Source organism: Lissotriton helveticus, chromosome 6 (assembly GCF_964261635.1).
Source record: "Lissotriton helveticus chromosome 6, aLisHel1.1, whole genome shotgun sequence".
Lineage (NCBI taxonomy): Eukaryota > Metazoa > Chordata > Amphibia > Caudata > Salamandridae > Lissotriton > Lissotriton helveticus.
The window spans coordinates 1,153,976,641-1,154,003,946 of NC_136067.1; the positions used below are offsets into that span (position 1 = coordinate 1,153,976,641).

The 27,306-nt window shown below is 51.1% G+C and overlaps 1 protein-coding gene across 2 annotated transcripts in view; it reads right to left on the reverse strand.

Annotated features, from left to right (window-relative positions):
• The window catches only part of LYST (lysosomal trafficking regulator), a 3,192,287-nt gene that overhangs the window by 3,103,395 nt on the left and 61,586 nt on the right, over window positions 1-27,306 (reverse strand). For both annotated transcript variants that reach the window (XM_078648813.1, XM_078648812.1), the window contains exon 2: window positions 15,142-15,337. In XM_078648813.1, coding sequence (XP_078504939.1) covers window positions 15,142-15,330 — 189 coding nt within the window. In that variant the 5' untranslated portion in view covers window positions 15,331-15,337. The remainder of the gene's footprint in view (window positions 1-15,141; window positions 15,338-27,306) is intronic.

Sequence of the window (27,306 nt, forward strand, 5' to 3'; positions counted from 1 at the left end):
TCCCCCCGGACTCCCTGTCGCGCTGCTTTGTGGTGGAGCGGGCGCATCGGGCACTTCTTCCCAAACCGCCCACTGGGGCTCGCCCCCGCTCGGTGATTGCTAAACTGCTAAATTATCACGATAGGGACGTCATCCTACGTCAAGCCCGCGCCCAAGACCCTCTCATGTTTGAGAACCATAAAATCCTTGTGTTCCCGGACTATACAAAACTGGTCCAGCAGCAGAGACAGTCGTTTACCGCGGCAAAAGCACGCCTGCGAGAGCTCAAGATTCCCTATGCTCTACTCTTCCCGGCGCGCCGGCGGGTGGTCTTCCAGTCCCGCACCCAGTTCTTCAATTCCCCAGAGGAAGTGTTTGAGTGGACAGACGAAACGGTGCGAGTCAAGGTGAACACTCCCCCTCGGAGGAACTCGGATTCGTCGACCACCGGGAGACCCCCGAGGACGCCTCGGAGATCACGCAGCAAGAGCATCTGGAGGTCGCGCTCCCAGAAGCGCCCGCCTCCCCGAGACGAGACAGCCGAGGCGCCTGAGGGGACGGATTCTTCCCCCTCTAAGTCCTGAGATCCTTACACTCACACTGAATCCAGAACTGGGCCTATAGGGCTGCTGATGTGCCCCGACGGATGGAGCGGGCATGGTACTGTTCACGGACATGCCACTCTCAGATGACCTACGCAATTCCTTGTTCATGGGTGGCTGTGGGTCGGGAGGCGCTCGTACAGGAGCGGGCCTACTCCCGGAGTTCATTCCCACGTGCTGGGTGGGGGGTTGTTGAGTACGTGGTGGGTAGTTGGGTGGGATCCATTGGTGTAGTGGGTCTTGGACCTCCCGTTGGAGGGTTGAGATTGCCTGCACCGCGACAGGTACTTCAATGTTGCTGAGGTATGGAGTGGGGGGTTGGTGGGGGGGTTGTTGGTACAGTTTGGGGTATGGGAGGGGGGGGGGTAGGAGGGGGGTCAGGAGTTTTGGGGATCCGGGGATGGTGGGGGGAGAAGTTGGGTCTAGTTCTAGCATGGTGTTTACGAGAACTTGGAGGCAGCGATCTGTACGCGTGTGGTCTTGGTGGCCCGAAGTTCCCGGATTTTGGACGATAGATGGCGGTTGAAGGACAGAGGGCGAATCTTTCGCGTGCCTCGCTGCGTATATTGAGCTGGAATGTGAGAGGGATGCTAGATAGAATTAAACGGGGTGCAGTGCTACGACTGGGGAAGACTGAAAAGCTGATGTTTTGCTACTTCAAGAGACACATCTTATGGGCACCAAGGTCCTTAGTCTACGGAGGTATGGATATGAACAAGTGTTCCATGCTGGGTTCACGAGGGGGTCCAGGGGTGTCGCTATCCTGATACATCGCAGGGTCCCTTGCACACACGATACACAGTGGCTGGATATGCATGGCCGATACGCATTTATTAAAGGGAGGCTGGGGAATGAGCCAGTGGTCTTTGGCAGTGTGTATGCTCCACCCCCCCTCCAGGATGCTCTGATTGAACGACTGTTCGATATGTGGACCGAGGTCCCCCTTGTATTGACGATTGTGGGCGGAGATTGGAACGATGTGATGGATGGGAGACTTGATCGATGTAGGCCCGGGGGAGGTCAGCTCTCTGATACTACTACACGGCTGAGCAGAATGGCGCGGGGCATGGGTTGGGTGGACACCTGGCGATATCACCATGCATGCGATCGCGAATATACATATGTTTCGGCGGTCCACAAATCCTTCTCTCGTCTGGATTACCTGTTTGTCCCACAGCCCTGGATAGGGAGGGTGGACTCCACTTCCATACTCCCTAGGGGCCTGTCTGACCACTCCCCGACCGCACTGACATTGAGCCTAAGTGTGCGACGACAGCCTTTCCGCTGGCGCCTCTCCACATGGCACTTGCAGCGCGATGACTACCAAACACACATGAGGGAGGCAATCGCACACTACTGGGTGGAGAACGAGGACCCGAGTATAGATGCCATGACTCTGTGGGAGGCCCTGAAACCGGTGCTCCGAGGCGTAGACATCGCATGGTGCGCCACGCACCGTAGGACCCGCACGCTGGCTTTGGCAGAGGCAGCTGCTCAGGTGCGAAGCCAGGAGGCGAACTGCCTGACGGGAGAGAACGGAGACGAGGTGACCAAGCTCCTGCACCTCCAGCGGTCCTACACCTCCCTCTTGCTGGACGAGGCCCGACAGTCTTGGCTTGCTACTCAGAGTAGAATCTACCAATGGGGGGACAAATCCAGCACGATGCTATATAGGCTGTGTCAGGATACCTATCAAGCCCAACCCCTACCGGGCCTCAGAGACGATGTAGGTGGCCCTATCTCAGACCCCGGGGCTCTGGCCCAAATGTTTGCTAGGTACTACGAGACACAGTATGCCCCTCGGGAATCCCTCCCAGCAGAGGAGATCGACAAATTTCTCGCGGACCTTCCACCCCGAGCACTCTCGGATGAGGCCCGAGATCGATTGGACCTCCCGTTGTCAGCGGAGGAGCTGGGAGAAGCCCTAGGCGGGCTGAACGCGGGTAAGGCCCCTGGGCCCAATGGCTTCCCGTGCGAATATTTGAAGATGTTTCATCTCCAATTAGGAATGCGCTATAAGAAGGCCCTGGAGGTTGCTAGGGAACGCGGAAGACTGCCAGCGGACTGGCGACATGCCGAAATTGTGGTATTTTGCAAACCAGGGAGGCCACAAGATAGGCCGGAATCCTATCGCCCGATTTCACTACTGAACGTTGAGGCGAAGATACTGGCAAAGGCCTTAGTGAACCGCCTCCTCCCGTATATCACTGATCTGATCCATGCGGATCAGGCAGGTTTCATGCCCCATAGAGCAACGAGACATAATATACGGCGCGCGCACTTGGTGGTGGAGGCGGTGCGGGCGGCGGGCATCCCCGCGGCCCTTCTGCTGGCGGATATAGACCGCGCCTTTGACTCCCTTAGCTGGCCCTATCTTCGAGCGCTCCTCCTCCGACTCAACCTCGGCCCCCGGTTTCTATCTTACATTCACTTGCTGTACACGGATCTGACGGCAGCGGTCAGGATTGCGGGTGCGGTCTCTGACTCGTTCCTCATTGGTCGAGGCACCCGGCAGGGATGCCCCCTCTCGCCGTACCTGTTCGCTTTGGCTATGGAACCGCTCGCGGCTTGGGTGCGGATGGATGCCCAATTGCGTGGAGTGGAATGGGTGGGAGGCCCATCTGACAGGATTGCCCTTTATGCCGACGACGTGCTTTTCTTCCTCACAGACCTTAATAAATCAGGGCCGAGGGTCCTGGAAATATGCGTGTTTTTGGTGAGGTGTCCGGCCTTGGACTTAACGTACGGAAGTCGAAATTATGGGTCCTGGGTGACGGAGGGACCTTGGGTCCCTGGGCCTCGGCTCTGCAGGAAGCAACGGGAGGCCTTAAATATTTAGGCGTCTTTTTGACGGATATACCGGGAGTGTCGTGGTCCCGCAATATAGTGCCTGTATGGGACAGAATTCGCTCGGATATGCAGACGTGGTCCAGGATGCCCCTGAATGTCTATGGCCGCTCGGCCATTTTTAAGATGGTGGCCCTGCCCCGTATCCTCTACCAACTACAAAATCACCTGTACCCGGTTCAGCCGCAGTGGTTTCGGCAGGTGGACTCCGCCCTGGGTCGGTTCCTATGAGTTTGAGTTTGAGTTTAAAATTACTTATGCAGCGCACATACACCAGCGGTTTCTTGGCGCTACAACTGATAAGATCCGGGGCTAGGGAACAAGGGAAGCTAATGAGAATTTAGTCAAAGGCCTTAGTGAACAGGTGAGTCCTATGGACTGGGGGAGCGGTGAGAGTGGCGCTCCGTACCTGCTTCCTGTCGACCTACTGTGGGGGGCTGGCCACGTCGGACGTCCAGTCCTACTATCAGGCGTCGCACCTGCTTGTCCTTAACGAATGGTGGTATGGGGATCTAGGTGATCCGACATATGCTCTGGAGAGATTTATGATGGACCCAGACACGCTCCATACTATCCTATATTCGGCAGCTATCCGGAAGAGGCTCCCGATGGTCACCCAGGTAGTTTTCAAAGTGTGGCGCGACGCTCTCCGCCGCATGGGGTGGTGGAATAGATTAACGAGTGAGACTCCCTTGTGGCACAATGGGAGGTTGCCAGGCCTGGCTTCACTACAGGGCTTCGAAGGCTGGGATGCCATTGGCATCTCGGCGCTGGGCCACGTTCTGAAAGGCACGACCCTCAAATCATTCCAGACACTGCGGGAGGAATATGACATGCCCCAGTCCCAATTCTTTAGATATCTACAGCTCCGACCCGCTCTGGCTCCCGCAATAGCAGACATAACGTCCTTACCAGAGTTTTGTCCCTTAGAAGCCAAGATATTTATGGGGGAACTAGAAACAAAGAAAATTTCGACTATATATCAAACGTTAGTGACCCATTGTTCCCCCTCACTTACTAAACTGCGGGCGGTCTGGGAGGGAGAGCTGGGGGAACTGGAGGAGGAGGACTGGAGGGAAGCCCTGGAGGCCCCTAGGGGAGCAGCGATAGCAGTGCGCCTGCGCTTTATCCAGTTTAAGTACCTACATAGGGCGTACTTTACGAGGGAGCGCTTGTGGAGGGCGGGGCTGATAGCCTCCCCGGAGTGTCTGCGGTGTGGAAGCGCGATAGGCTCCTTCATACATACGGTATGGGAATGTGTACGGCTGCAGAGATTTTGGACTGGCGTGTGGGACTGCCTTGAGGAAGTTTTAGCATGGGAACTCCCCCGCACACCGAAACTGGGTCTACTTCATGTTATGGAACAAGTTGGGGGCAATAGATACAAACGACATCTGCTTCTTCTGGGTCTCACGGTGGCCAAAAGGGACATAGCCCAAGCTTGGAAAGCCCCCAGGGCTCCGCTGCTAGGGGTATGGAAGCGAGGCATGGACTTCAACATGGGTCTGGAACGCCCAATCTTTGAGGCCAGGGGCTGCCCCAAGAAACACTATCGGATCTGGAAGAAATGGGCAGACTATAGAGGCCTGCTGCTTGACCCCCCGGCTACTCGGGCCTCTGATATAGACTTTATTCACACTGCCCCTGGGTGAACTGAACCACATGCTATTATTGAGATACTTGCGCTCCTGTTCTGGACAACGTAAACACCGTGAGGGGTGGGGGGTGGGTACTGGGCTGGATTACGGGGAGGGGGGCTTGGGGGAACGTTGATTGAATACTTTGATTATACTTGCACTTATAAGCTCGCTGTCTTCCTGCTTCCATGGAAGCAGTGTTTCCTTTCTATTCTGTCAACTGCTAAAACCAAATAAAATTTGTTCTGGAAAAAAAAACAGAGCAAAAGTAAGAAGAGGAGGAACCGGTGTGGGTGGATTTTGGTTTAAAAGGTCCGAGGGAGGAAGCGTGATGGTATTGGTTTTGGTATGGAGACGGGGATGGAAGGATTTTGACGGTTCGTGGCAGGTTCGTGAAACGGCGTGAAGTTAATCATGATTGAGGGTTGACTGTTGTGTTGTTGCGGTTACTGTGTGAATTATATGGTAGAGTGGATGACGGGCATGTAGAAGGAAGGTGAGAGAACATGATTAAGATGAACGACACTGAGTTATATGGAATTCATGGCGGATGAGATGGGGTGTATGATGATGTAGCCGTTGGGGATAGTTGTGGGTATTGGGGTATATGCGTAGAGGGAATTTGTTGAATTCCCTGGGAGAGACCATGTTGAGTGTTTTTTGAGAGGGAAATACTAGTGGTGGAGGTTAAGTAGGTAGAAGGGAGAGGTTAACATCAGCATAGGGAAAGGGGTGGACGAGTATTTGGAAGGAGGAGAGGTTTGATCATGGTAATGTGTGGGGAACGGCTTAGCAGAAGGAATGCAAATCAGTAGAGATTGGCCGAGTAATACAATAGAGTGGTTTTGTAGAATATATATATATATATATATATATATATATATATATATATATATATATATATATATATATATATATATATATATGGTTTGAATAATTATGACATTGCACTATGATGATTTAAGTAATATGTATTATAACAATTGGTAATGGTTAAATGTTTTATTACCATTTGTAGTTATCCCTGAAGAAGGGCTCCTGCAGTCTGAAATGCATTGAGTATTTTAATAAACACTGCCTGCAACAAATGTACAAATTTTGCAACAGTTCGTGTTCTTGTAAGAGGTCTGGATGGGCACAACTTGACCATGGGAAACTTTGAAAATAGCACTCCGTGTGTGGATCAATACCAGAGTTAAAGTGATAAAAAGAAAAAGTAAACCAGAAGGAATAAATGGAATCAATTGATAAAAAAGAAGGTTAAACTAAATAGCGCAACGTCGCTGTGCGATTGGTGGGGGAGAAGATGCCCTACCCTAAGTCAAATTTATGAAAGACCCATGGAAAGGAAAAGATCGGTCCTGGCGGTCCTGTCAGGACAAGTTGCTGGATATCATCGGGCCGCTTATGAAGATTTTAGACATGGCAGAGGAGGCCAAGGTGACGGTTTCTGTTATTTCTCTGGAGGTCTTGTCTAATTGGGCCCAGCGAGCGGTTGTTTTTGTGGGGAATGTGAATTCCGCAATTTCCACAGAGCGCCGTCGCTCCCTCCTGATCAAGCTGGACCCGCAGCTTGGTGATTTGGCTTCAGCGGAGGCGGGACCCATGGCGGAGGGTGCCTCTTTGGTGACCCCTTCATTAAGGAGTTGGGTAAATTTGTGTCCACTTTTAAGTCTCTGGACTAGGCACAGTCTAATATTAAACTGGTGTTCCAGAGTGGTTTTTCCCCATGGGGCTGGGAGTGGGAGGGGCCGCTCGCCCGGCCGTGGAGGTCACCAGCAACAGCACCCTAACAAGGGGCAAGGCTCCGTTCGAGGGCAGTATAACTCCTCAGCTACCTAAACGGACTTCTTTCCCACCCGTGGGCAGCGCTTCAGAGGCCAGGAGGCTTTAAGAACAATTCCGGTGGCAGCAAAAACGGTAAGTGTGCTTCCGGCCGCGCATGTGCATATTGGGGGGCGTCTCCGAGCCATTCAGGAGGCCTGGGGAATGCTAACGTCCGACGCATGGGTCTTGCAGACCGTGCACGGGTTTCACATAGAGTTTTACGATACCCCACGTCAACCAGTTCCGCCGCATCCCATTGTTTTTTCAGAAGCGATGCGCAGCTGGTCGACGAAGAGGTGTCAGACCTTCTTCGCAAAGGGGCGATTTGTTGGTCAGAGTTACACCCTGGTGGGTTCCTCAGCAATCTGTTTCTTGTAGACAAGGCGGGCGGGGGACGACGTCCGGTGATCAACCTAGAAGAGTTCAACGGGTGGTTGGTCTACCAACACTTCAAGATGGAGGGAATCCATCTGCTCAGGGATGTCCTTCTTCCAGGCGACTGGATGCTTCTCTGGTTGTCCCCATTCATCCTCCGCATCGAAGGTTCCTTCAGCTCTGTTGGCGAGGCGAGATCTTCGAGTTTACCACCCTTCCGTTCGGCCTGGCCTCCGCTCCCTGGTATTTTACCAAGGTTCTGCATCCGGTGGTGGAATTCCTGCGGGGACAGGGCATCCGTCTGATCGTCTATCTCGACAATATGTTGCTCATGGAGCAGTGCCCGTCGAGGTTGGCTACTCAACTGCAGAAGATTGTCTCTGTCCTTCAGGATCTGGGCTTCGTTGTCAACAGCCAGAAGTCCGACGTTTGTTCTACCCAATCGCGGGTCCTTCTTGGTTTCATCATAGATTCGGTGCAGGCCACTTTGAGTCTGCCGGTTCGCAAGATGGCGAAGATTCACCACTAGTTGCAGCAGACCATTTCCAAGACCCATACTTCTCTCAGGCAGATTGCCCGGCTGGTGGGACTTCTCTCGTCATCCATTCGGGCAATCTTCCCGGGTCCCCCTGTATTACAGGGCAATTCAGCACCTGAAAGGCCATCATATCCGGCGGGGTCTCTCCTATGATCAGACAGTGCCTCTATCAGTGGAGGCCAAGGAGGAGATGACCTGGTAGTTGACACAGATGGAAGCCTGGAATGGCCGGGCAATCTTCGGGTCGGTTCCCGATCTGGTCATAGAATCAGGCGCCAGCAGAGTGGGCTGGGGCGCCCGTTGTGGAGACTTCTCCACAGGCGGCGTGTGGTCTTTAGACGAGCAGGCCCCTCATATCAATTGTTTGGAACTCCTGGTGGGGTACTTCGCCGTTTGGTGCTGGACCAGAGACCGAGTGACATTGTGCGCTCTTCTCAAGATGGACAACGTCTCGGCGGTTCGTTATGTCAATCATCTGGGGGGTACGCGCTCTTGAACTCTAGCGAATCTAGCTAAGGAGTTTTGGGGCTATTGCCTCTCTCACCATATCTCTGTCACGGCGGAGTACTTGCCGGGTCAGGCCAACCAGGTGGCAGATTGGCCCTCCCGTCATCTACAGGACTCAAGTCTATGGAAGCTGGACAGGCGAGTGTTCCAGTGGCTGGCCAGTGTGTGGGGTCCCTTCTCAAGGGATCTGTTTGCATCACGTCTGGATTATCAGGTCCCTCGGCTCTTCAGTTGGCGGCCAGATCTGTTAGCGGAGGCGACGGACGCCTTCCTCCAAGATTGGGCGACGGAACAGGGGTTTGAGTTTCCGCCGTTCCGGATGATTGTGCGCGCGCGGCCCAAGTTCACCGACAGACGGCGACTGTCGTGATGGTGATGCCGTTTTGGAGGGCTCAGGTGTGGTTTTCACTTCTGGAACTTTCTTGGGATTTTTGAATCCTACTCCCCCACTTTCCTCATCTTCTTCCGAATCTGAGCGGGGAGCGCCATCAGTTGATTCTACAAGGGTCCCTCCGCCTCATGGCATGGCGGCTTTCCAGTGACGTTGGTCGCTCCCAGGCCTTTCGGTATCGGCTCAGGTCCTCTTGTCCAAGGCCTGGGCGGATAGTACATCGAAGCGATATCACTCTGCTTGGTTTAAGTGGGTACGTTGGTGTCTTCGACGGGGTCTGGATCCCGTGGTCGCGGGTGTCTTTCCCATCTTGAATTATCTGGAAGAGCTGGTTACGGACGGTATGGCATATCGTTCGGTTAACGCAGTGCGGTCAGCTATTTCCGCGGCGCATTGTCCAGTCGACGGGACCCCAATTGGCGCACATCATTTTGTGTGCAGACTCTTGCGGGGGATCCGTTTGTCTTTACCGCTGGAACCGAGATACTCCTCTTTATGGGATGTCAATGTGGTTTTGAATCTTTTCTTGTCTTGGCAGGTAAATAAGTACCTCCCGCAAAAGGAGCTGTTGGCTACGTTGGCTATGCTCCTGTGTTTGGTCTCTTGTCGGAGAGTTTCGGATGTCCGTGTGTGGGACATTTCTGCATGGGTTTTTTCCCCCGGACGGGGTGGCTTTTACGGTAGGTTGCCGTACCAAATCTTTGTCACGAACAATTTCATATCCAGCTTTTTCAGATGATCCGAAGTTGTGTGTAGTGCAGTGCCTTAAGACCTATGAGGATATGACTCAAGACCTTCGCCCTCCGGACGAACAACAACTCCTTATTGCCCTTCGTAAGCCTCATAAATCAGTGTCTTCGCCCACTATAGTTAGGTGGGAACGGTGGGTCATGCAGGAGGCGTGCATTAATACGAAGCAGCTTGGTGCCCATTCAGCTAGAGGGGCCATGGCTTCTAAAGTTTTCTCTCTGGGAGCGCGTCTGGAGGATTTGATGCAGGCAGCAGACTAGTCCTCAGATTCCACTTTTAAATAGTTTTGTTTCAAACCGGTGCTGGATGTGGCGCGTTTGGTGGTAAGTAAGCTTTGAACTAGCATAAATCGGAGCCTCCGGTCCTGCCATAGAATCGAAATTTGCCTAGCTATTGTAACGGTAAGTTTCAATTCTATTAACGACACGGAGGCGGGTATTATCCCTCCCGCCGCACTGTGTGTGTGAACCCGCCCGTAGGTACGTAAGTAAACTTTCTTATTACTTTTTTCTGACAGTGTGGTACTGTTTATTCCGGTGGTTATGTCTTAACAGTTATTATTATTATTATTTTTTTAAATCTTTTTATTATTTTCTTTGCACAAACAACATTCATAAGGACCAGCCCCACCACATCTGGTCATAACCTTCGATAGAAGTGTCAATAGCATGTAACATATGCATACACAATCAGGGCAGGATAATAGAATAAATGGGCAGTGTCAGTAAAAGACAACTCAACAGCCAATACCTACACAATAGTACTAAGGCATCCTGCTTCAAGCCCGGTATACATGTGCTGCAAAGTCATTATAACTAGACCAAACAGTCCCGCCATCCCTCAGCCCTCCCACCTCCCACCCACTCTCACCAGCGTGTCAATTAAACCAGGGCAACCTAACACAATAATAAAGTGGAACAAGTTGAAATATATGTGGCACCATACATATAACAGTACCTAGAAGCATGACTATAGGAAGAGGGGGGTGGAAACACACTCACACGTGTCCGCATTCTTGCAGTAGTACAGTCACTCTATGAGGTTTCATCTCCATTATGTTCACTTGGCTCCGAGCCAGAGTCTGCATCCATGATTTTCAATTCAGTGACTAGGGCCTCCCACGCCCGGGCCGCCTCCAGCGCCTTGTCATTGTCAGATCTTTGGGCCTGCTGCAGGCGAATTAAGCTCTCACTCCCCGCCCAAGTAAGTAGCGCAGCCTTCCATCTGGCAAAACTGGGCCCTCCCGCAGCCTTCCAGTGGGTCGTAATCTCCCTTTTGGCAAGCACCAACCCCAAATCCAGAAATTTACTCGTTATCTTATTTTTGCTAGTGTGTGGAAACCAATGCAATAGACAGGTTTCCTTGTCTGGGGTGATCTGCCGCTCCGTTATGCCACAGAGTGATGTTGTTATGTCCTCCCAGTATGTACCTAGTTGCGGACAATCCCATAACATATGCAGAAGGCCTGCGTCCAATACCCTGCAACGGGGACACTGGGCTGTGTCTACGTGGAAGTATTGGTTTATCTTCGCCGGAGTAAGATATGCCCTATGCAATATAAAAAAAATGAATAAACTGGAATCTGGCATTTCTAGTGCCCTTCCATGCCCTCTTAATTATTTGCGACCAGGCCAAATCTGTTATGTCTTTACCAATATCCGTCACCCATTGGTCACTTAACCTCTGCAGCGGTGGTAAGCCCTCTCCAAGCATACGTTTATATAAGCAGGTGACAGCCTTATAAGTGCCCGCCGCCATCACCACGTACTGGCACGCTGAACTCACCGGTGGTTCTGATAATCCCGTACCCCAATACCGCTGGATGGCAGCTATTAAGGCCGCATCGATTAGATATTGTCCCCGCGGGAGCCCAAAGCTCTCCCGCAGTGCAGTAAAGGGTAATAAAGCGCCATCTCCGTATAGGTCTCCCAGAACCTGCAGTCCAAGGAACTCCCAGTCTGCAAGGGCTGACCAATCCCCACCATGCGGAAGGGCTGTACACATACCCAAAGGTGTTTCTGGGGCGTAAGGGTGCTGCATCCCAACTGTGTTGTGGTAGCTTTTCCAACAAAGCCGTAGAGTGCGTTCCTCAATGGATAACGAATCCACATATCATTTTTGCTGGAATACAACGAACGCCAGCACATGCCGAGGTATATCCGGTTCAAATGCCCGTTCGGGCCCCCTAAACTCCTGCGCCACCGCCTGGGTAAGGCCCTGAAATTGTGCAGCCAGGTAGTATAGCTCGAAGTCAGGAACTGCAAGCCCCCATTCCGCCCTTGGACGCATCAATGTGTCCAGCGCCACCCTGCGTCTCCCGCTCCTTCATATAAAGCCACCAACCACCGAGCGGAGCTGCCGAAAAAAGGCGCTAGGTATCCACACTGGCAATGCATGGAAGTAATAAAGCAGCTGGGGAAGTGCCACCATTTTCAACAGGGCCACCCGACCTGCCACTGATAGAGGCAAAGTGCCCCAAAACTGTATACTACTCTTAAGATTCCTCATCGCTCTGCCGATGTTACCATCAAACAAATCCTCTTGGGTATGATAAATGTGCGTCCCCAAGTACGGAAGGCAATGAGGTTCCCACCTGATGTCCCGTATGGGCGCAGGCGGGGCGCATGCCCGGGCAACTGGGAAAACACAGGTCTTCGCCCAGTTTACTCTCAAACCTGAGATTTCTCCGAACCGGCAAAGAAGCGCCCTCGCACCCTCCAATGCATCCCCGGTTCCTTTTAAGAACATCAAGAGGTCGTCCGCATATAAAGAGATAAAATGTATCTGACCACGGAGTCGCAGGCCCTGAAATGCCCTCCCCAATCTAGCACTGGCTGCCAGTGGTTCTATGGCTAGAGCAAATAATAACTGAGAAAGCGGGCACCCCTGCCGAGTACCGCGTCCCACTGGATACGAGGAGGAGACAACCGCTCCCACCTTTACCCTGGCGCACGCCGATGAGTACAATATTTTCGTCCAACGGACATATTCCTCCCCAAGCCCAAAGGCTCTCATAACAAAAAACAAATAGGGCCATTCTAAGCTATCAAACGCTTTGGCAATGTCCACTGAGAGGACTGCTGCTCGACCATCCTCAGCGTGGTCCCCGCCCAGTACACGTATCAATCGGTGTATGCTACCGGCGGTGTTGCGAGTGGAAATGAAGCCGGCCTGGTCCGGATGAACCAAATGTACCATATGCGGGAGGAGTCGAGTGGCCAGAATACGACTCAGAATTTTATAGTCAGTGGTAAGCATGGATAATGGGCGATGCGCAGAAGGGTCAATAGGGGCCTTCCCCGGTTTAAGTAGAGGGATGATGATAGCTTCTCTAGTGGAGGACGGCAGCACACCCAACCGTTTGGCTTCTCAGTTGTTTGATAGCGCATCGGATTTCAGAGAGCTTGATATCCCGGCCGAGGCAGTCCGCCTGCTCCGCATCCACGGAGGGCAGTTCCAAGTCTTCCATAAAAGCACGCATGTCATCTTCACCAGCCTGCAACTGACTACCATATAACTCGGCGTAATAGTTACGGAACCGAGTATTAATCTGAAGCGGAGTGTACTCAAACTGTCCCGTCGTGGAGGCCAGCGCCAAAATAGGAGCGCATCTAGGGAGGGGGTTGGCCAGCCACGCCAACAGCGTGCCCACCTTGTCTCTTTCAGCGTGCGCACGGGCCAAATAAGCCCTATGATCAGAGCACCTTAGGCGCTCTACGACTACCGCCACAGCCTCTTTAGCACTCAGAACAAGTTCCCGTGCCCCAGAGTTGACAGAGTGGGCCCGCTCGTCTTCCCTAAGGTTCCTCTCTGCAGAGTCTATTTCCTGTAACAGCAGCTTCCGCACTCCCACCCATTTAGTTATACAGAATCCGCGGATCATCACTTTGAAGGCATCCCATTCTAGGGTGGTCGTTGTGGCTGTACCTTCATTCTCGCTAAAGTACCGTTCTATCCCCGTCTCCAGCTCAGCGCGGAAGACCGGGTCCTCCAGCAGCTCCGGCCGCAATCGCCAGGACGGAACGGCTGGGCACTCCAAGCTCCAGCAGAAACTTACCAACAACGGATTATGATCCGAGATGGTGCGTGATAAGTATTCACTACTAGCTACCAAAGCAGCAAGACCAGCACTACACAGAATCGCATCCAGCCTCACATGTAAGTCGTGCAAGGCCGAGAAGTAAGAGTAATAGCGTTCTTCGGGGTGTTGCGCGCGCCACACCTCTACAAGTCCCCAGCCATTTTGCCACTGGGGTTATGTCTTAACAGTTATGCTATACATAAGCTAGGTTCAGTTTGTGTTCTGATGCACTCTTCTTGTTGCAGGGAATACTGGTGCGAAACAAGAACAATGAACTTATCGGGTAGCAGGTCGAAGAAAGAGGAGGAACAGTGCAGATGTAGTGTCTTTCTAGGCTTCAGGAACACTGTAGAAGGACTCCTGATGGACTGCGCCTGTGGACTCATGGCCTTTGTAGTTCCTGACTTTAGTTAGAAACGTTTTTTGCTGTATTGGAACTTTTTTTCCTGGATTTGGAAAGAAAAGTTGTAATTTGGTGCTTTTCTGGCTGCTGTGGTTTTCTGTTGTAATAAAAGCGAAGAAGGAAAAGCATAATCCTTTCCTCTGTGTCCTTAATAGAATTGAAACTTACCATTACAATTGCTAGGCAAATTTTGATTCAGCCCATGGGAGACCCCAGGTGTACCTATGCCCTGGGTACCTAGGTACCATTTACTGGGAATTCACAGGGGTACATCAGTAGCCAATCTGGAGTGTACCTAAGTACTCAGCATGGCCAATTCAGGAAAGAAGCACAAGCACAGAGACTGGGGTCCTGATTCGCAGGATCCCAGTCAGACTAGTCAGAAAAACATGACAGCAGCAAAAAGTGGGAGTGACCATGAAAGTAGATCCTCCTTTCCTGCAGCTACTGCATCTCTAAAGTGGCTTGTTTAGTGTTCCACACAGCCTTGTTATTAAACAATTCCAGAGAGCTGGCTCAAATGAGACTCATTTTAAAGGACATAACAGAAGATGGAAGGTAGGCAAAGTCTTGTGTAAAGAAATAATGCAGTTTTGTGTTCTGGATAGGTTGCCTGAGAATTATGATTTCCGGGTCTTTTCCTTCTTGAAAGCTGGTATTTTAATCATTAAGTTGTCTGAGCTATGCAGGGAGCACAAAACACCAGAAACTGACAGTTTTAATGCCAGGTAGATGGGAGGTCCTTATGTACCGCTTTGTATGTAATGCAGGCAAGTTTGAACTGGCATCTAGCTTCTACTGGTAGCCAACAGAGTGAAAGCAACAGGGAGTGATGTAGCACATTTCCTAGGCCCTAAAACAAGTCTAGCTGCTGCATACAGTGTTGGCTTAGGGTGAGTAAGGTGGGTTTTGGGAATTCCGCAACACAGGGAATTGCTATACTCTAATCTTGAGAGAACTAGAGCTTGAGTTATATGTTCAATGCGTTCTTCTAGGATGAGGGGATTGCTTGTATCAAGTTTCCTGTTGGTACTGGGCTATTTGGCTATGGCATTTATAGGTTGTGGTCTTTCAACGCCTCACTACACCACCTATGAGTTATCTGAATACAGTCACTGTTCCTGTCCCATTTACTACAGACATCTTTTAGTTTTATTGTTAACCATTTTATAGGTAAATTAATATACATGAAAAAAATATTTACCTGATCTATAATGCCATTTAGAGTATTAAGCAATGTGAATCCACGACCTTTAACCAAGTACTGTCCAAGACCAGCCATATGACTCTCATCTTCTTCCTCTCTAGTTTCTTGTCTCTGAACCACTGCACTGCAGAGTCTGTTGACATCAATCAAGAATTCACGTGCCAAGCTGTTACTGGCGCTGTTCATGGCAAGGCTGAAGTCAAAATAAAGTATACAAGTTTAAATTCCAACATGTTTTATTTCCATTGCTGTGCAATACAATCTACGGTTCTGAATGCAAAATTTGCTGTATTACTGAACAGGAATTTTAACAACAATCTCTATCCAATTAAAAGAACTAATGCCAAGATAAAACATTCACCTCTGTATGCGATTGGGGTGCCACTACTTCGTTTGTCATTTACAAGGAAACAAGGGAACCCCATGAGTCGAGAGGGACCCAGGGTTTACAAACTGTTTTTAGAGACAATGGTCCCTTTCACAAACAAATATAGAAAGAGTAGTATAACACAGAACTACACTGTGAACTGTATAGGGTTTTTCCAAATGGACAAATATATTTATTTAACATATATTCCAAAGGAGTAACAAACTATCAATGAAGTGCAGTGGGTAATAAAAATGGGGTTGGAAATCATCGGATGTCCAGACCTCAGGCAATTCATTCATTCATTGAACTTTATTTTGGCTATTACAGCCATAAAAGTGCATAAAAAAGAATACAATTTTAGCAACATCTTAAAAAGTCAAGAAAACAATCCATTTGCAAGTACAGAGATATATATTACACAAGAAATGTATTCATACTTTCAGGGAATTGGGCCAATAGATATTCAACAGTATGGGAAATGTATAAATATCTTAAAAATATACGTTAACATCTAAATGTTAAAACCAAATAAAAAGTTTCATATGAAAAGATAACTGAGCCCAACATCAACTAGCAGCCATTTGATATATCACAATCCTTGAAATCAACAAGTGCCTTCCGAGTTGCCCTTCTATCTCATGTAGACCTAAAACAAGGGTAGATAGGCTACAAATGGTACAGATTCACATGGCAACTATTAAGGAGGTACCTTCTCTTAGACCACATTGCAAATAAAAATGTTGAGATCGCAACAGCAATAACCGGGTCAGTGTCTATTTTTAAAATCCTAAAGATTTCTCTATAATTTCCAATGCCCAGGTTTCTGCAAAGTTGGATCACCCACTTAGATCTGGGGCTCTTATATGCCGGACAGAAGAATACCACATGTATCACGGTTTCTTCCTCCATTAGACACCCAGGACAGGGGCGGCCTGTGCTGCCTGCCCACCTGTTAGTACGGGCGTTAAGTGGAAGGGTCCCATACCTAAATTGTAGGTACAATTATTTAACTAATACAGGTTCCATAGTGTCCATCACTTGCTCAAATTTATATTGGCACTTGGAATCAAGAAATCCATAGGTTAGGCTAGAGGTATCAGCCGTCTGTACGACAAGTGACAAATTATAATCCTTCAAAGCACATACTAGAGATTTTTTTGAAGTTTCCACCCATGAAACTTCCGGTGCAGTCCATAAGTCCATAGATCTGCCATGCCCATTGCTCTTAGTGTGTCCCTAATAAAAACCAGCCAGGGAATTCTACCCGCCCCCAATGTGGACAGTACCGCTTTTAGTTCATCCTTATAATGAACCAATTCTGGGGTGCTCCACAGACGTCGCCAATACATCAATGGACGCAATGAAATTAAATCCACTATGGGGCAAATGCCCAGGTCCATTCTGAGTGGTATTAGGGGCGTGCTTTTGGGCAGACTTAAAATCTGTCGCATAAAACTATTTTCAGTTACTGTAAGGGCATTCACTGCACACTGCACCCACAGTTCTGCCCCATATAGGGCGGATACCGTGGCTTCTATTTTAAAAATTTCTACTGGGGGACTTTAGCCTTTAAAACCTAAGTTTTGTGGAGTTTTAAAATCCCTCCAATGGCCCGAGTCAATTTTAGATTGGCCTTAATAATTTGTGAGCCCCACCCCATTTTTTCATTTAGGGAGAGTCCTAGATAATCAAAGATAGAAACTCTATCTAAAGGTCTACCATCCATTGTAGGGTGAGGGCAATGGTGGAATTCGCGTTGAAAACCATATATTTTGTCTTTGTAATATTAACCACCAGATTCCTCCTCCTACAAAACTGGCTGAATTCCTCTAGGACACGCTGCATCCCCATAGGTGATTTTGAGAGGAGCAGAGTGTCGTCCGCGAACATTAGTGCTGGAAATTTGCGGCTCGCCAGTTTTGGGGGGGGTCAATATCTTTAACAGCAAGAAGGTCTTCGATTAGCCCGTTGAGAGAGAGGGAGAAAAGAGTCGGTGCAAGCACACACCCCTGTCTCACCCCCTTTTCAACGGGAAAAGGAGAAGTCAGTGTACCATTCTTGCAAAACCTCACCCTTGCAAAGGTTCCCTCGTGGAGGCGCCTAAACTGATGGCATAAATACGGTGGGGCTCCCATATCTAGCAAGATGCCCCACAACTGTTCGCGGTTCACCATATCAAAAGCAGATTTTAAATCTACGAACGTGAGGTACAGACTTCCACCCTCCAAGACTATATGCTTCCAGTATATCAGTTGTAACCTGGACAACTGGTCTATAGTCGATGTTTTGCTTCTAAAGCCAGCTTGGAGGGGAGTTAATATATCATGGTCCTCCATCCATTCGTGTAATCTAGCCAATAACACTCTAGCATATATTTTTTGGGACACATCTATGAGACTTATCGGCCTGTAATTTACAGGGTCGATTGGAGACATCTTTTTATAAATCTGGATGATCCCTGCCCCAGCGCACGTGGGGGAGGGGGGGGGCGACATCCCATTGAGTATCGCTTTAAGGAGCAGTTGGACATATGGAGCCCACACTGCCTGTTCACTTCTATACAGGTCCCCGGGAATTCTATCTAACCCAGGGGCCTTGTTTGTTAATACCTTCGTAATTGCAGCGGACACCTCAACCAAGGTGCAGGTAGGCGAATCCCTAAAGACGGCTAGGGTTCAGTTATTACATATGTTCCCGTTCATGGATTGCTCTTCTTTTAGGCTGGAGTATAAATCCTTAAAATGGAGACGCCAGGCTTCCTCACTGATATTGGGCTCAATGGCGGTCTTACCCTCGACTCGTCCAGTATGGACTAAGTTTCAAAAGCCTCCAATATCTTTTTGATCTAAAGCATTTTTTATTGCCTTCCATCTCTCCATTTCCCATTCTGTTTTCGCGTGTAAAATCACCTTTTTAAAAAACAGACCTGCTTTCCCTAATACTTACACATTCACCCTTTTTAAGGGATGTCAGAAGCGCACTTTTCGCATCTCTGCACGCCGTATTGTACCAAGGACTTTTTCCCCTAGGTCGGTTACACTCAGTTAATTTATTACTGTAAAAAAAAGATGCCAGGGTTGCAAACAGATCCTGATGAACTATTCCTATTTCTGCATTATCAGGATCGCAGGCTCCAATGAAAATGAGAAGGTTTGCCTTTTCCAACATAGGAATAACACATGAGTACATTTCTATTATTGTATCCTGAGACTGGGATATTGCACCCCAGCGGATAAGTCGACCTCCATCAACCACTGTTAAGTTATCTTGTCGATTGTGATCCAAAGCTTGCCCCGGTTCTGACATTTGTACTTCCAATGTCAGAACCAGAGGGTTATGATCACTTTCTGGCCGGGAAAGAATACAGAACTTTATTGCTTTGTGCCAAATTTCAGTATTTATTAGAATATAGTCTATTATGGATTCCTGGGCCAATTTATTGTAAGTAAAATGGCCCGGATTATCATCGGCAAACCGGCCATTGCAGGCCCTCAGTGACTATGTAAGTGTTAAAGAGGTCAATTGGAGGACCAGAGAGGTCCATCCCCTTATTGGGTAAGCATTAGCCACATGAATTGATAGTATTGCATCCTCCTCAAACGTGATTGGTGATGGCAAACCATTAAGGGGCTCAAAGTGGCAGTTGAAGTCACCACCTATGATAAAGAATGCTTTCCCCAAAAGTGTGTCCAATAAAGGTGCCAAGTGATCCAAAGTTGGTGATATGTACCCATGTTTTACTGGTCTAGAATAAACATTAATAACGGCCAGATTGGGTATATCAGCATTGGAGTGGAGAATGCATAGAATATCCGGCGTGTGGGTATCTAAACGCTTTACAGTATACCCTAAATGTGTGCCCACCCATATGCATAGACCCCCTGATGGTCTACCTCTTAGCCCTTTCACTGCTGGCTCACTATATGATACAAAGCCTACTCGGTGTAAGGTTTTTAGAGCCCAGGTTTCCTGAAAGAGGCACATCTCATGGTCATCCACAAAGTTACCCCAATCCGGCTGTTCTCATTTACCCAATAATCCTGCTATGTTCCAAGACATAACCTTGGTACCATTGGGGCTTTCTTCCCTCTCACCTTCAGAATTCAACTCAACTTCTTGCCCAGGTGGGTTTTCTGTCATTCCTAAATAATTACAAATAGTTACGGGGGTTTGGGGAAGCCCCCTGTGACATTATTTCCGAGCCCGGTTCCAGAGATTGAAGTTGTTTTCTCCCACCCCTAGTAGAGTCTCGATTTTCCATAGGTGCTCTGCCATTGTTAGTAATAACACTTGGTGCAATGTTCGCTCGTGTTGTGCCTTCCATTGATTCTGTGGCATGGGTGTCAGAGATCGAGTTGGTACCACTCGCACCCCTACATCCTTCAGTGGTTATTGTTCTTATCCTGGCCACTCACTGGAAGATTCTTCTGGATACCATCTAGGTTGGTCATTATCAAATGTTCAAATTTCACCATCCTCTCCTCAATCAGTGAAAGTCTATCAAATAGGGGTTGTAAGGAGGAAGTGATAAGGTCACCAATCTTTACCAAGAGTCCATCGTCCATTGACAACGAAGGGCCAGCGAGAGGGACAACAGAGGGAGTAATGTCATGTAGAGAGCCTAGGCTTGGAGGGTTGGCACCGGGTAGGTCTCCATGTTTGTTCAGTTTAGGGTTTTTTCCCCTTAGTGTACCCCCTCCTCGCTTCCTCTTTGGGATTGCCCCTGTGTTCTGAACAGATTGATTGGGCAAAGCTTCCGGGGATACCCCCACTGATACACTGTCGGGTGCCTGTTCGTCAATAGTGGGAGCCTGAGTGTTCTTACACACAATTCTACTTGGCTGATCAGGCTCCCCCTCAGTGGAACACGCGCCTCCTCCTGCAAGTCAGAGTTACTACTTAAACATGTTGCTCCATGGACTATGGCCTTACAGATGACTCTCTCTGAGGTTCGTGCCAAAATCAGGTCGCCCATAGATGAGCATTTAGCAAATTCAAGTTCCTGGGAAACACGACGGTCAGTTAGGGCAATTTTGTGGGCCAACACCGAAGTCGCCCTTGTGATAAACTGGTCCAGAGTCCCAACTACGTGTCCACCCGTAGCGACTTTCCTGCTCTTTCCCCCACGACCAGTCTTTGCAGCCGATTACTATAATAAAGTCCTAGGAGAAATATTAATTTGTGGTACAAATAAAATTAGTGGCAACTGACCTTCAGTCTGCAAGGGTTAGAGGGGGGTGATGGATTAAAACCATGATCTATTGACTTGGTAAGAGTATTCTGCATCATTCAGAAACTCTGTCCATCACCACCCCCCTTTTCCAAAATCGGTTTTATCCACACTATGTGTGGGAGGGTATATTCAGACGTGAGTCCCTTGCTCATTGCACCATCAGGATTCAAGCAAGCCGGGCCGAAGAAGGCTGTGATGCCAGAAACGGGTCCCCGGAAGCTAGTTTCCTTCCCAGTATAAGAATTGGCTTGGTAGTTTGGTTTGCCCTGTTCCCATCATGTACTGGGACAGGAACAGACTAATTTGCATATAGCCGGGTTCTGAGCTGGGATGGTGCAGTGAGCTAAAAACGGTGATGGATTAAAACCATGATCTATTGACTTGGTAAGAGTATTCTGCATCATTCAGAAACTCTGTCCATCACCACCCCCCTTTTCCAAAATAGGGTTAGAGGGGGGCCCAGCCCAGCCTCCACCGGTCTCCAACGGGCCCGCCCTTGGCCCGGGCTTCACCCGGCGCGTGTCCCGCGAAGCGGGAGCGGCGAGGCTTAAAGTAGCCCCCTGCAGGCACAGGTGAGGGCGATGGCACTCATGCTGCTGGTCCCTGAAGTCCCTCCTTGGCAGCACGACAACACTGGCAGGGTGAAGAAAGTCCGAAGTGGCTCCCGCGAAGCGGGAGCGGCGAGGCTTAAAGTAGCCCCCTGCAGGCACAGGTGAGGGAGATGACGGCGCTCAGGCTGCTGGTCCCTCCTTGGCAGCACGACAACAATGGCAGGGCGAAGAAAGTCCGAAGTGGCTCCCCTCAGGCAATTACTTTCATAGTAACTACACATTTGATTATTGTGATTCATGCGGAGCATAAAATGTTTTTTGAAATTGTGACTGTTGTAAAAATATATATGTGAAGTCACAATGAAAGTAATTGGCTGAGGTCTGGAAATCTGGTGATTTCCAACCCCGTTTTTACCCACAGCACTTTGTTTCTCCTTTGGAATATAGGTTTAATTAATTGATTTGTCAATTCGGAAAAACCTATACAGTTCACAGTGTAGTTCTGTTTTATACTACTCTTTCTATATTTGTTTGTGAAAGGGACCTTTGTCTCTAAAGAACAAGTTACTTACCTTCGGTAACGATATATCTGTAAGAAACATTAGTTAGTTAGATTCCTCACCTTAGAATATCCCCAGGCGTCAGACTCGATCCGGAAAGTGTTGCGTAGCAGTACCCCTGCGCGTCGGTAGGCGTCGTCTGCGGCTCAGCGTCCGTCGTCGGCACCGAGATGACGTCGGAGTACTTAGACGCCGTCCTCGCGCGCTGACGTCTCTTCTTATACACAGCTTTTCTATGCCAGAAACGCAGAGCCATGATAAAAACCGACACTGGTGCCATGAAACTAGGGTCCTCAAAGGGAAGTACCATAACCCTAGATATCGGTTCGCAGAACGGGGAGGATGGGTGGGGCAGTAAGGAATCTAACTAACTAATGTTTCTTACAGATTTATCGTTACCGAAGGTAAGTAACTTGTTCATCTGAAAGAAACACGTTAGTTAGATTCCTTACCTTAGAATAGATACCCCAGCAATACCAACCCCGGTGGTGGGTCTGCGAACCAATGATCACACCAGAAAGTCCTGGAGAACGGAACGGCTGAATAAGCCATCTCTCAGGATTTGGCTGTCCAGGCAGTAGTTTCTAGCGAACGTGTGCAGCGAAGCCCACGTAGCTGCCTGACAGATGTCCTGCAAGGGGACTCCCCGGCCTAGGGCAGTAGTAGCCGCCGTGGGCCGAGTGGAATGGGCCCTCAGCCCAACAGGAGGCTCCTTTTTAGCCAAAGAGTAACATACCTTGATGCACAGCACGACCCACCGAGAGATGGTCCATTTGTGCACCGTCTGTCCCTTCTTCGCGCCCACGTAACCAACAAAGAGCTGGTCGTCCATCCAGAACTGGCATGTGTGGTCTAGATAGAGGGAGAGCGCACGTTTTGGGTCCAGACTGTGGAGCCTCTCTTCCTCTTTCGAGGAATGCGGAGGGGGAAAGAAGGTGGGCAAGCTGATGGACTGCCCGATGTGTAAGGCTGTGACTACCTTGGGCAGGAAAGAGGGACGCATCTGCAAGACAACTTTGTCCGGATGGACAGAAAGGAAAGGAGGTTTAGAAGAAAGAGCCTGGAGCTCACTCACTCTCCTGGCAGAGGTGATGGCAACCAGGAATGCAGTCTTAAGAGTTAGAAGACGAAGAGGGCAATTGTGAAGTGGCTCGAAAGGAGCGCACATCAAATAAGTCAGAACAAGTTTCAAGTCCCACTGAGGCATCACGAAAGAAACAGGAGGAAACATGTGAGTGATGCCCTTCAAGAATCTATTTACAACAGGGGACTTGAAAAGAGAAGGCTGATCAGGAAGTCTTAAGAAGGCTGAAATGGCGGAGAGGTAGCCTTTGACAGTGCCCAGAGCAGAGCCCTGCTGGGCAAAAGAAAGAAGAAAGAGGAGAACCTCTGAAAGGGGGGTGGAAAGAGGATCCACAGCCTTTGCTGTGCACCATGCCACAAATTTGTTCCACCTACAGGCGTATACCGATTTTGTGGAGAGACGCCTGGCTGCCAGAACCACATCACAGACTTCAGGAGGCAAGTCAAATGGCCTCAACTGTCGCCGCTCAATCTCCACGCATGGAGGTGGAGACTGGACAGGTTCGGGTGAAGGACCGTCCCCTGCTGCTGTGACAGAAGGTCCTCCTGAAGAGGCAGACGAATCGGGGGATCGATTGACATGCTGAGTAGCTCGGGATACGAGTACCTTCGAGCCCAGTCCGGAGCCACAAGGATGACTTGGGCCCGGTCGCGCTGGATCTTCTTCAGCACTCTGGGCAGAAGTGGTATAAGCGGAAAGGCGTTCAACAGACCGCAGCTCCACTCGCAACGAAAAGCGTCTCCGAGCGAGTGCCGCCTTGGAAATTCCAACGCGCAGAACTGATGACATTGCGCGTTCTCTTCTGTGGCGAATAGATCTAACCAAGGCTCTCCCCACAGCTGAAAGAGACCTTGCACCACGTCCGAGTTCAGACGCCATTCGTGATCCATCATGCACAGACGGCTGAGGTTGTCCACCCTGGCGTTCAGGGAACCTGTCAGGTGTTGAACCACCAGAGTGACGCCTTGGTGTTCCAGCCATTGCCAGAGGCGCAGAGCCTCTTGACAAAGGGTCCACGACCCCACCCCGCCTTGTTTGTTGCAGTACCACATGGAGGTGGTGTTGTCCGTGAACACCTGGACTACACTTCCCCGGACAGAGGGAAGGAAGGCTTTCAGTGCAAGCCGGATCGCCCACAGCTCCAGAAGGTTGATGTGGAGCTGGGACTCCGCCGTAGACCAGAGACCTCTGATCTCCGCCTCTCCCATGTGGCCCCCCCAACCCAGGAGAAACGCGTCCGTCACAACTACGTGCTCCGTTTGGGGTAGGGAGAGTGATCTGCCGCTGACCCAATCGCGGTTCGTGAGCCACCACTGCAACTGTCTCGCAGTGCCCTCCGAGATCAGGACGTGGTCGGACCGGTTGCCCTGATGCTGTGCCCACTAAAACTTCAGGTCCCACGGCAGAGCCCGCATCCGCCACCTGGCGTGATGCACCAGAAGGATGCGGGAGGCCATCAGCCCCAGGAGCCGCAGCGTCAGCCTGACCGAGACTCGGGATAAAGGCTGAAAGATCGGAATCAAAGCCTGAATATTCCGAACCCGCTGTTCGGGAGGATAAACCCGAAACAGCGCCGAGTCCAGAACCGCTCCGATGAAGAGGAGCTTCTGAGAGGGGCACAGGTGTGACTTCGGCACATTGATGGAGAACCCCAGCAGTTGCAGGAGGTCGGCCGTAGTCTGGAGGTGGCTGACGTCTGTCTGGGGCGAGCCCGCCTCCAACAACCAGTCGTCGAGATAGGGGAAGACTGAAATCCCTGATCTGCACAGATGAGCTGCGACCACCGCCATCACTTTCGTGAACACCCGAGGGGCGCTGGTAAGACCGAAGGGGAGCAAGGTAAACTGTAAGTGCACGCGGCCTACCGTGAACCGCAGGTAACACCGGCGGGCCGGCAGGACGGGGATGTGAAAGTAAGCGTCCTGCAAGTCCAACGCTACCATCCAGTCTCCTGCGTCCAGGGTAGCTAGGACCTGAGCCAAAGTCAGCATCTTGAACTTCTCCTTCCGGAGGAAGTCGTTGACGTTCCGGAGGTCCAAGAAAGGGCGTAGGCCCCCTTTGCCCTTCTTGGGAACCAGAAAGTAGTGGGAGTAACAACCACACCCTACTTCTGGCCCAGGAACGCGCTCGATGACCCCCTTGGCCAAGAGGGCCGTAACTTCCTGTTGCAAGTGATCCCCTGACACATGGTGGTACTGCGGTGGCATGGCTGGAGGGGTCGCCTCGAAGGGGAGGGAGTAGCCCCTTCGGACGATTTGCAGCACCCACCTGTCCGATGTGATGGAGCGCCAGTGAGGGAGGTGATGGCGAACCCTGCCCCCCACTGGCGTCGAATGGGCCTGAAAGTATGGACTAGGAGGGCTTTGAGGTGGATGCTGCGGCAGTGGATGTGGACTGGCCTCGCCGTTGTCCCCTTGCACTGCCCCGGCAGTTACCACGTCGGCCGCCGCGCTGGAAGTGAGCTTGCGGCCCGTGGCTGGCAGGACATGAGGGGGCACCCCTTCCTTGGCCACGAAAGGAGCGAGAGGCAGAAGCTTAATGGCGCTGGCCCGACAGGCCCAAGGACTTGGCCGTAGCCCTGGAGTCCTTGAAACGCTCAGGGGCACTGTCTGCCTTGTCGCCAAAGAGGCGACGGCCATAAAACGGCATGTCCATGAGTGTGGCCTGGACATCAGCCGAGAAGTTGGCGGACCTCAGCCAGGCGTGGCGGCGAACCGCCAACGTCGTGGAACTCGCTCTGCCCAGCGAGTCCGTGGTATCCAATCCCAATCGAAAAGAGTACCGTGCTGCATCACGCTCTTCCGCAAGGGCTTGAGCGAGCTTGACCCGGGCCTCCTCTGGGCATTGCGGCAGTAGGTCCGCAACCGTATCCCACAGGGAGTGGGTGTAACAGACCAAAAGGCAAGCGGTGTTGACCGACCGCAACCCCAAACTCAGTGAGAACAGCTTCTTACCGAACTGGTCATACCTTTTGGATTCCCGATCAGGTGGGGCAGTCGGGAATGCGGTCTGGGAGGTTGAGGCCTGGATAACCAGGCTCTCAGTGGTGGTGTGGGTAGACAGAAAGCTAGGGTCGCCCGGGGCCTGGCGGTGGCGTCGGGCCACGTTCCGATCTACAGGGAGGCCTGTAGCGGGGTTGGACCAAGTGCCCAACAGAACACCGGTGAGGGCCTCGTTAAACGGCAGTAGAGGCTCCGAGGAGCTTGCCTGCGGTTTGAGGACCTCAGTTAGGAGGTTAATCCTCACTGCCGCGACAGGGAGGTGGGGAGACCAATCCAGTGTCGCGAGGGTGTCCAGACCACTGGCCTCCCCTAGCTCAACTGTCCAGCTCTGCTGAGACTGGCACTCCAGGGATAGAGGGTCCTCAGACCCCTCCCAGTCCCCCTCGTCATCCATCTCCTGATAGTCAGGCTAAAAGGATGGAGCAAGGACCATAGAAGTATTGCTCCTCTCTCGGCGTCGAAGGCGGCGCCGGTCCGACGCTCGATCCGGATCGGGGGTGGGACCGGGGACCACGTCGTCCGGGGACCACGTCGTGGGCGACACCCTAGGGGTCAGATCCGGGCGGAGGGGTCGTAAGGTCGACCGGCGACGGCCCGGATCCTGCAGAGTCCTGCGGCGTCGGGACCAGAGTCGTCGCCGGGGCCGTAGCCGCTGGCCCACCAGAACTCCCAGATGGATACACAGGGCCCGAAGGCACTGCCACGGAGTCCGACGGAGGAAAGCGGTTCCTCATGGCCATGAGGAAGGCGTCGATTTCCTCCGGCGTCGCATTTAGCCCAAGGATCGGCAGGTATGGAGCTGGACGCGGCGCTAGCGGCTCCGGCAGAGCCACGTGGGCGGTGTCACCCGAAATCGCACGAGCGTCGGGGGGGGGTTGAGTCGGAAGAGCGATGTCGCTTCTTCGACTTCTTGTGCCTCGACTTACCTGAGGACTTGGAGCCCGACGAGTGGTGTCGACTCGCCGAGCTGTGATGACTGTGGCCCCACAACTGATCCCTCGACCTCCTCCTGGACCGGGAGCGGCGCGGGGCCGACTGCCGGATCTCGAGGTGCTTACGGAACCGCTCCCGCCTAGCCTTCGACGTCAAGGCCCGGCAGTCGGGGCACGACTTGTCATCATGGTCGGCCCCGAGGCAATACAGGCACCGACGGTTGGGGTTGGTAACCGACATCAAGCGGTTACAGTCGACGCAGGGCTTGAACCCGGGCATCCCTACCGGCCCCGAAAGTCGATATGGACTCGACAAGATCAAAAGAGAACGAAAAAGTTAGTCAAAAAATGACTAAAGAGTACTGCTCTTCCCGGATCTGCACTTGCTGGCGCGGAAAAAAGAAGAACTGACATCAGCGCGCAAGGGCGG